General features: G+C 46.8%; 1 protein-coding gene across 1 annotated transcript; it reads right to left on the bottom strand.

The window, feature by feature from the left end:
• Positions 1-5,199: 5,199 nt before the first annotated feature.
• LOC311116622 (NLR family CARD domain-containing protein 3-like) lies at positions 5,200-10,400 on the bottom strand (the record flags this gene model as incomplete). The annotated part of the gene is made up of 2 exons (XM_084191684.1): positions 5,200-6,533; positions 10,391-10,400. Coding segments are annotated over 2 exons (1,344 nt in total), but the record flags the coding sequence as incomplete, so codon positions are not given.
• Positions 10,401-10,983: the final 583 nt, after the last annotated feature.

Below are 10,983 nucleotides of genomic sequence, written 5' to 3'. Positions count from 1 at the left end.
TGAGCTCAAAAAAGCAACTCAACCCCACTATGTACTAAAGGTGCTTTAACAATGAACTGAGCTCAACAAAGCAACTCAACCCCACTATGTACTAAAGGTGTGTAGACATGTAATAAACATTCAACAGCAAACACTATGTACATCTTTCCACTGACCCTTGGATTGTCTGTTCTTCTCTGTAGTTTACTCACACATGGGTATGTATAATGTAGACCTGGGTTCAAATAGGATTTGCTTTCTTACAAATGCCTTAGCTGGGCTTTTTTGAGCTTGCCTGGCACAATGAAACCTATGGAATAATCCTAAAAGTGCAAACACTCAAAATGTCATCAAATGCTCAAAGTGTTTGACAGAAAATAAATACTATTTGAATCCAGGTCTGGTATGTGGTCCTATCAGTTTCCTGATTCAGATCTGTGTCCTTCAAACCAAATATTAGTTTCCTGATTCAGACCTGTTTAAACCAACTCTTAGTTTCCTGATTCAGATCTGTTTAAACCAGCTCTTAGTTTCCTGATTCAGATCTGTTTAAACCAACTCTTAGTTTCCTGATTCAGATCTGTTTAAACCAACTCTTAGTTTCCTGATTCAGATCTGTTGAAACCAAATCTTAGTTTCCTGATTCAGATCTGTTGAAACCAACTCTTAGTTTCCTGATTCAGATCTGTTGAAACCAACTCTTAGTTTCCTGATTCAGATCTGTGTGGTTCAAACCAACTCTTAGTTTCCTGATTCAGATCTGTTTAAACCAACTCTTAGTTTCCTGATTCAGATCTGTTGAAACCAACTCTTAGTTTCCTGATTCAGATCTGTTTAAACCAACTCTTAGTTTCCTGATTCAGATCTGTTTAAACCAACTGTTAGTGTTCAGTGTGTGTGTGTTCAGTATGTTTGTGTTTAGTGTTTGTGTGTGTTCAGTGTGTTAATGTTACTGAGGAACTCCAAACACTAAACCCTGGATAGAGGGGCTCAGTGAATGTAGAGTGGAATGTGTTCAGGTGGGTCAGTGTGTCAGAGGAGACTCTGTAGAAGGACAGAGTGCCGGCTGGCCAGTCCAGATACACTCCTACTCTGTGGGAGCTGGAGGAGGGGACGTCTATGGTAGTGGACTTATTATTGTGACAGGCAGAGTAACGGTTGTCATAGCAGAACAGACTCCAGGACTTGTCATTACATCCAATCCCACAGTCATAACCCCCTCCTCTCCTGCTGATTCCTTTGTATGTCACTCCTATATCAGCCCCTCTCCCACTCCACTCTACCTCCCAGTAACAGCGCCCAGTCAGACCCTCTCTACACAGCACCTGACTACAGACCTCAAATCTCTCTGGGTGATCAGGATACGGCTGCTTCTCTCTCCTCCATGTCACCTTTCTGTTCTCCTCAGACAGAGAGAGGCGTCTGTTTACTGTGTTTAGGTCTAGTGTGAGATCCCAGACATCTGATGGATGAAACCAGACACAATATTAGAAATCATCATCATTCACATTAGAATGTTAACTCACTTTTTACTAATTATTTTAATGTAGATGTTTCTAGGTATCAAAAGGAGAAGTTAAGGTTGAGACTTGTTGAATGATCATATGTTATACTGTATGGTAATATAAAACACACTTATTCCTGTTAATTACACGCACACACACACACACACACACACACACACATACATACTGAACACACACACACACACAAACACACACACTGAACACACACACACACACACACAAACACACAAACTGAACAAACACACACACACACACACAAACACACACACACACATCCTGAACACACACACACACACACACTTAACACACACACACATTTCTAAAGTAACACAAACACGTCACACACACATTGTCAAAGCAACTCTTTGTAAACTTTGGTGTCCCTGATTTGTGCTTCTGTAGAACTACAGCTGATATTTAATATGACCAAGTAAGTAATGATGGTGGTCTTTGACTTTGACTTCACTTGAATTAAGACTTATTCTTAGTCATATTCTTCACAGCACACAACACTCACATTTTCTAAGTCCAGGTTTCATTGTGTTCTCTCCACCATGTTCCACACTGTAGCGGTAAGCAGAAGAACAGACAGTCATTGAGGGATACACCTGAACTCACACACACACACACACACACACACACACACACACACACACACACACACAAACAGTCAGTATATACATTTGTGTGTGTGTGTCCAGTGTGTGTGTGTATGTCCAGTGTGTGTGTGTCAAGTGTGTGTGTGTTTGTCCAGTGTGTGTGTGTGTGTGTGTCCAGTGTGTGTGTGTGCATGTGCATGTGTGTCCAGTGTGTGTGTGTGCGTGTGTGTCCAGGGTGTGTGTGTGTGTGTGTGTGTGTGTGTGTGTGTGTGTGTGTGTGTGTGTGTGTGTGTGTGTTTGTCCAGTGTGTGTGTGTGTCCATTGTGTGTGTGTGTCCAGTGTGTGTGTGTGTATGTCTAGTGTGTGTGTGTGTGTCTAGTGTGTGTGTGTCCAGTGTGAGTGCGTGTGTGTCCAGTGTGTGTGTTTGTCCAGTGTGTGTGTGTGTGTGTGTGTGTGTGTCCTTTGTGTGTGTGTGTGTGTGTGTCCTTTGTGTGTATGTGTCCAGTGTGTGTGTTTACAGTGTGTGTGTGTGTGTGTGTGTGTGTGTGTCCAGTGTGTGTGTGTGTGTCCAGTATGTATGTGTGTCCAGTGTGTGTGTGTGGACACACACAAACACACACACTGGACAAACACACACACACACCGGACACACACTGGACACACACACACACACACACACACACACACACAGTCTTTATATAACTTAGTCCAAGTGGTGGTCAGAATGTTTGTCTTAACTAGCCTGATAACTCCAACATGTCTGATATGAACATTGACATAAACCCTCTACATACTTGAGTTTCTCCAGTCTGCAGTGTGGATCCTCCAGTCCAGCAGAGAGCAGTCTGACTCCTGAGTCTCCTGGGTGATTGTAGCTCAGATCCAGCTCCCTCAGGTGTGAGGGGTTTGACTTCAGAGCTGAGACCAGATAAGCACAGCCTTCCTCTGTGACTAGACAGCCTGACAGCCTGCAAACAGTCAAATCATATTAAAACCACACTGCTGTTCTTTGGTGGTGAAAATAGTGGCAGTATATTTTTTCAACATATTAAGATATATCATTGTCCTGAAACATGCCATATCTATTCATAAATTAATGTATCATTGTTAGAAATTATCATAATATTGCTTGTAGAGAGAAACATGTATAGTACAAATATTTGAGTAGACTGACCAGAGCAGTTTAAAAAGCAGTATCAGTCAAAAGACAGACAGTGAGGTATCAGATTTAGATTGTATTGAGTATACAGTCCACACCATATCTATTTTGACAGTAAAGCTAACATTTTAAATGTGGCTCTATACTCCAACATTTTTGATTTGAGATCAAATGTTTCATATGAGGTGACAGTATATAATGTCACCTTTTATTTGAGGGTATTTTAATATATATCTGTTTCACCATTTAGAAATTAAAGCACTTTTTTTCTGTGAGTAGATAACATGTTTTTTAACACTACTGAATTAATCCTGATGATGCCATGATTAAGAAAAATCACGAATGAATCATGAATAATAATGAGTGAGAAAGTTACAGAGGCTACAACAAAACATGCAAACCTCTCACCATTACCAATAACAGAGGGGTTATGATCCTTGTTCCTCTGTAACTTTCTCATTCATCATCATTCACGATTCATTCATGATTATTCATAATCATGGTAGCATCCACATGAATGTAGAAGTGTTCAGAAACATCTTCTATTCTTACTGACAATACAAGTGAAGTGACTCCAAAATGACAGGACATTATTCACCATTCAGTTTCTATTGGGAAAAACATCATCCAAAACACAACCAAGACAAACTGCAAATGTATTCAACAAGATTGTAGAATCACAAGCTTGATGTAATCACTGCAGGTAAGGAATATGGGACCAAATACTAAACTTATTACTACTTTAATACAATATAAGTGAATATGTCCAAATTATTAACTTTTTCAAATGGGAGAACTAGATACATAAAGTGCTTTCATTTCTAAACAGTAACACAGATATGTATGAAAATACTCTCAAATAAAAGGTGACATTCTGTACTGTCACCTAATATGAAACATTATATCTCAAATCCAAAATGCTGGAGCAGAGCACCAAATTTAAAACTGTAAGCTTCACTGTCCAAACACATATGGTGTGGACTATGTGTGCCTGGTAAACACATGTGGATCTGGTGAACAGTTATCACTTGTTGACCAACTACAGGAATACTGACCTCAGAGTCTCCAGTTTACAGTGGGGATTCCCCAGTCCAGCAGAGAGCAGCTTCACTCCTGAATCCTTCAGGTCATTGTTACTCAGGTCCAGCTCTCTCAGGTGTGAGGGGTTTGACCTCAGAGCTGAGACCAGAGAAGCACAGCCTTTCTCTGTGACTCCACAGCCTGACAGCCTGCAAAGAGATCATCATGATTTCACAAACACACTGTTAATTTAACACCAGTAGTGTAGAAGGACAATGGCAGATGCATTTGGTTTATTCTCTTAAACAACATATAGATTCATCTTCCGTCTCCTAGAATGGTATGGTCATAATGATATACAAATGTGAACATCAATGCATTGATTCAATGTTTTTCAGTATATATTATATACATATTATAATACATATATTTCTCTAAACTGAATATTTCTTCCTGATGATTAGTACTTAAATGTCATTTTATGTACTCACAGAGCAGCTCTGGAGGCTTTGACCACTGGCAGCAGCCTCAGAAGACCTTCCTCTGATCTGGAGTATTTCTTCAGGTCAAACACATCCAGCTCTTTTTCTGAAGTCAGCAACACAAAGACCAGAGCTGACCACTGTGCAGGTGACAGTTCTTCTTCTGAGAGACTTCCTGATCTCAGGTAGCTTTGGATCTCCTCCACTAGAGAATGGTCATTCAGTTCATTCAGACAGTGGAACAGATTGATGCACCTCTCTGGAGAGGGATTCTCCCTGATCTTCTCCTTGATGTACTTGACTGTTTCTTCATGGCTCTGTGAGCTGCTTCTTGTCTTTGTCAGTAGACCTCGTAAGTGCTTCTGATTGGACTCCAGTGAGAGGCCCAGTAGGAAGCGGAGGAACAGGTCCAGGTTTCCTGTCTCACTTTGTAAGGCTTTATTCACAGCACTCTTGTAGAAAGTAACTTCAGTAACTTGCGGTTCGGCCATTAGATTCTCATTGTTGTTGATGAATGAGAGGAACACATATACAGCAGCCAGAAACTCCTGAATGCTCAGATGCACGAAGCAGTACACCTTGTCCTGGTACAGCACACATTCCTCTTTAAAGAGCTGAGTGCACAATCCTGAGTACACTGAGGCTTCATTGACATCAATGCCAGCCTCTTTCAGGTCTTCTTCATAGAAAATCAGATTGCCCTTCACAAGCTGTTGAAAAGCCAGTTTTCCCAGTGACAGAACGCTCTCTTTATTCCAGTGTGGACCTGTCTCTTCTTTCCCAAGATACTTTTCATTCTTCTGTTTGGTATGAAACTCCACAAGGTGTGAGTACATCTCAGTCAGAGTCTTGGGCATCTCTTCTCTCTTATGTTTCAACATGTGTTCAAGGACTGTTGCAGAAATCCAACAGAAGACTGGAATGTGACACATGATGTGGAGGCTCCTTGATGTCTTTATGTGTGAGATGATTCTGCTGGCCAGGTCCTCTGAATCACTGAATCTCTTCCTGAAGTACTCCTCCTTCTGTGGGTCATTGAACCCTCGTACCTCTGTCACCTGGTCAACACACACTGAAGGGATCTTATTGGCTGCTGCAGGTCGGGTAGTTATCCAGAGGAGAGCAGAGGGAAGCAGATTTCCCTTGATGAGATTTGTCAGCAGAACATCCACTGAGGTTGACTCTGTGACGTCACAACAGATCTTGTTCTTCTGGAAGTCTAGGGGCAGTCGGCACTCATCCAGACCATCAAAGATGAACAGGACTTTGTACTTGTCGTAGTTGGAGATCCTTGATTCTTTGGTTTCGATTGAGAAGTGATTGAGAAGTTCAATCAAAGTGTGTTTTTCCCTTTTCATCAAATTCAGCTCCAGAAAAGGGAATGAAAATACAAATTGGACATCCTGATTTGCTTTTCCTTCAGCCCAGTCCAGAATGAACTTCTGCACAGAGACTGTTTTTCCAATGCCAACGACTCCCTTTGTCAGCACAGTTCTGATAAGTTTGTCTTGTCCAGTTAAGGGTTTTAAGATGTCGTTACATTTGATTGCAGTCTCTGGACTTGCTTGTTTCCTGGTTGTTGTCTCAATCTGTCTCAGCTCATGTTCATTATTGACCTCTCCTGTTCCACCCTCTGTGATGTAGAGCTCTGTGTAGATCTTATTGAGAAGTGTTTGGTTTCCTTGTTTAGCAATCCCCTCAAATACACATTGAAACTTCTTCTTTAGATTAGATTTGAGTTCACGTTGGCAAATCACAGCAAGCTCATCTGAATGAAGAAATAATAGAGGATATTAATATTATGTCTGTTTCAATGTGTCATAAATGCTGTAGGTGGGTGTAGTGGTGGAATCAAGCGCAGGACACCGAAGTATAGTCCAAAAGACTTTAGTGGAATATCCAACAAGGAAAACAGAACAAACTTGCCCGAAAAGCGAAACTACGCACGTAGGCGACAAAACAAAAGGCGCACTACACAGGTGCGTAAAATGCTCCAACACAGTGGAGTAAAGCTCAACCGAGCGAATAAGGAAATCGACAAGCAAACAATATGACAGGAACAATCACACACAAACACAGACACACCCAACGAGACTTAAATAGAACACTAATGAGGACTAACTAGACACAGGTGTACAACATCAAGACCAAACCAAACGAACATGAAACATAGATAGGTGGCAGCTAGTACTCCGGGGACGACGACCGCCGATGCCTGCCCGAACCAGGAGGAGGAGCAGCCTCGGCCGAAACCGTGACAGTACCCCCCCCCTTGACGCGCGGCTCCAGCCGTGCGCCGACCCCGGCCTCGGGGACGACCAGGAGGACGCGGAGCAGGGCGCGCGGGATGGTCCCGGTGGAACTCCGACAGGAGAGATGGGTCTAGGATGTCCCTCCGCGGCACCCAGCACCGCTCCTCCGGGCCGTACCCCTCCCACTCCACGAGATACTGGAGACCCCCCATCCGGCGTCTGGAGTCCAAGATGGACCGAACGGTGTACGCCGGAGCCCCCTCGATGTCCAATGGGGGCGGAGGAGTCTCTCCTATCTCATTGTCCTGGAGTGGACAAGCTACCACCGGCCTGAGAAGAGACACATGGAACGAGGGGTTAATATTATTATATTCAACAGGTAGACGTAACCTATAACACACCTCGTTCAATCTTCTCAGGACTTTAAAGGGCCCCACAAACCGCCGACCCAGCTTCCGGCAGGGCAGGCGGAGGGGCAGGTTTCTGGTAGAGAGCCAGACTCGATCTCCGGGTGCGTACACCGGCCCCTCACTGCGGTGGAGATCGGCGCTCGCCTTGTGACGAAGGACGGCCCGCTGCAGGTGGACGTGGGCAGCGTTCCACGTCTCTTCCGAGCACCTCATCCAATCATCCACCGCAGGGGCCTCGATCTGGCTCTGCTGCCATGGTGCCAGAACCGGATGGTAACCCAATACACATTGGAAAGGGGTTAGGTTAGTAGAGGAGTGGCGGAGAGAGTTCTGGGCCATCTCGGCCCAGGGAATGTAACGCGCCCACTCCTCAGGCCGGTCCTGGCAATACGACCTCAGAAACCTACCCACATCCTGGTTAACACGTTCTACCTGCCCGTTACTCTCCGGGTGGTACCCCGAGGTAAGGCTAACCGAGACCCCCAAACGCTCCATAAACGCTCTCCACACACGGGAGGTAAACTGAGGGCCTCGATCAGACACTATATCCTCGGGGACCCCGTAATACCGGAAGACGTGGGTAAATATGGCCTCAGCGTTCTGTAGGGCAGTAGGAAGACCCGACATAGGGAGAAGACGACAGGCCTTAGAGAACCGGTCCACAACGACCAGGATGGTGGTATTCCCCTGAGAGAGGGGAAGGTCTGTTACAAAATCCACCGAGAGGTGGGACCATGATCGTTGTGGAACGGGTAGGGGCTGTAACTTACCCCTGGGCAGATGTCGGGCGCCTTACACTGGGCGCACACCGAGCAGGAGGAGACGTAAACCCTCACATCCCTAGCCAAAGTAGGCCACCAGTATTTAGTGCTAAGGCAATGCACTGTCCGGCCAATACCCGGATGTCCAGAGGAGGGTGACGTGTGAGCCCAGTAGATGAGTCGATCCCGAATCTCGAGCGGAACGTACCTCCGACCCTCAGGACATTGTGGAGGGCTGGGGTCGGTACGCAACGCTCGCTCGATCTCGGCATCGACCTCCCACACCACCGGTGCCACAAGGCAAGACTCCGGTAGTATGGGAGTAGGATCAACGGACCTCTCCTCCGTGTCATACCGCCGGGACAGTGCATCTGCCTTACCATTCTGGGACCCAGGGATGTACGTGATTTTAAATACGAACCTGGTGAGAAACATACTCCATCGAGCCTGGCGAGGGTTCAGTCTCCTCGCTGCCCGGATGTCCTCCAGGTTCCGATGGTCAGTCAAAATGAGGAAAGGGTGTTGAGCCCCCTCAAGCCAATGCCTCCACACCTTAAGGGCTTGAACTACAGCTAACAGCTCCCTGTCCCCAACGTCATAGTTACGCTCCGCCGGGCTGAGCTTTTTGGAGTAAAAGGCACAGGGGCGGAGTTTAGGTGGCGAGCCGGACCGTTGAGAGAGAACGGCCCCTATACCAGCCTCAGACGCGTCCACCTCAACCTGAAATGGAATTGTGGGATCCGGATACGCCAGCACCGGAGCCGACGTAAACAGGTCCTTCAGTCTCCCAAAGGCCCTGTCCGCATCAGCTGACCACTGCAGGCGCACCGGACCCCCCTTTAGAAGGGACGTGATGGGAGATGCCACCTGTCCAAAACCCCGGATCAACCTCCGGTAGTAATTCGCAAAGCCCAAGAACTGCTGCACCTCTTTTACAGTGGTTGGAGTTTGCCAATTACGCACAGCGGACACACGATCCACCTCCATTCTCACCCCTGACGCGGACAACCGATAACCCAAAAAGGAGACCGACTCCTGGAAAAACAGACATTTCTCTGCCTTGACATATAGGTCGTGCTCCAACAGCCTCCTCAATACACGTCGCACCAGGGTTATATGCTCGGCTCGGGTAGACGAGTACACCAGAATATCATCAATGTACACGACCATCCCTTGTCCCTGCATATCCCGGAAAATGTCATCTACGAAGGATTGGAAGACTGATGGAGCATTCATCAACCCATATGGCATGACAAGATACTCGAAATGACCTGACGTGGTACTAAACGCCGTTTTCCATTCATCGCCCTCCCTAATGCGCACCAAGTTATACGCGCTCCTGAGATCCAATTTTGTGAAAAACCGCGCCCCATGCAATGACTCCGTCATGGTCGCAATCAGAGGGAGTGGATAACTGTATTTCACAGTAATCTGATTGAGACCACGGTAATCAATGCACGGGCGCAACCCTCCATCTTTCTTTTTCACAAAAAAGAAACTCGAAGAGGCGGGGGAAATGGAAGGCCGAATGTATCCCTGTCTCAAAGATTCGGCTATGTAAGTCTCCATAGCTTTCCTCTCCTCTTGAGACAAAGGATACACATGGCTCCGTGGGAGCGCTGCTCCTGCCTGGAGATCAATCGCACAATCCCCCTGTCTATGGGGAGGCAACTGCGTCGCCCTAGTTTTGCTAAACACAAGAGCTAAATCCCCATATTCAGGCGGAATGTGCAGTGCGGGCACTTGGTTTGGACTTTCCACCGAAGTCGCCCCCACGGAAACACCCAGACATCGCCCCTCACACTGAGCAGACCACCCATCGAGAGCCCTCTGTTGCCACGAAATAGCAGGGTTATGGGTGCTTAACCAGGGAATCCCCAGCACCACTGGGTACGCAGGAGTGTCGATCAGATACAGCTGTATAGTCTCTTCATGACCCCCCTGCGCACACATCCTAAGTGGCGCTGTGACCTCCCTGATCAACCCCGACCCCAACGGGCGGCTATCTAAGGCATGTACGGGAAAAGGTTTGTCAACAGGTAGGAGAGGGATCCCTAACTCTAAACAAAACTGTCGATCAACAAAATTCCCAGCTGCGCCTGAATCTACTAGCGCCTTATGCTGGGAATGAGGTGCAACCTGTGGAAAACCAACAGGTATACAAAAGTGCGCAACAGAAAGCTCTGGGTAAGCGGGGCTTACCCATACACATTTTTTGTTTTGCTCCTCTGTAGCTCAGCTGGTAGAGCACGGCGCATGTAACGCCAAGGTAGTGGGTTCGATCCCCGGGACCACCCATACACAAAAAATGTATGCACGCACGACTGTAAGTCGCTTTGGATAAAAGCGTCTGCTAAATGGCATATTATTATTATATTATTACTCACCTGGGAGGCCCCCCCAGTGCGTGGCCTGTTGTCCTCTCCCTCGGAGAACCCTCCCCAGCACCTGGCTGCAGTGTGCCCTCCACGACCGCACTTGGTGCAGGAGACAGGCCCCCTCGGGCTCTTCCTCCTCCGCTCTCTAGCGCCAGCGCCCCCGAGCTCCATGGGGCATTGCTCGGAGGCGCTGGAGGGTGAAATGGACGGACCCCCCTCGGAACGTCCGCGGGTAGCTAGCAGGTTATCCAGCCTGATGGACATGTCGACCAACTGGTCGAACGAGAGGCTGGTGGCCCTACAGGCCAGCTCCCTACGGACGTCCTCGCGTAGACTACATCTGTAGTGATCGATGAGAGCCCGCTCATTCCACCCTGCATCCGCCGCTAGAGTACGGAATTCTAAGGCGAACTCCTG

This window comes from Coregonus lavaretus (assembly GCF_964263955.1).
Source record: "Coregonus lavaretus genome assembly, contig: HAP1_SCAFFOLD_228, whole genome shotgun sequence".
In the NCBI taxonomy this organism is placed as follows: domain Eukaryota; kingdom Metazoa; phylum Chordata; class Actinopteri; order Salmoniformes; family Salmonidae; genus Coregonus; species Coregonus lavaretus.
The sequence above is the reverse complement of the archived record's forward strand: the minus strand, read 5'-3'. Positions and strand labels throughout refer to the sequence as shown.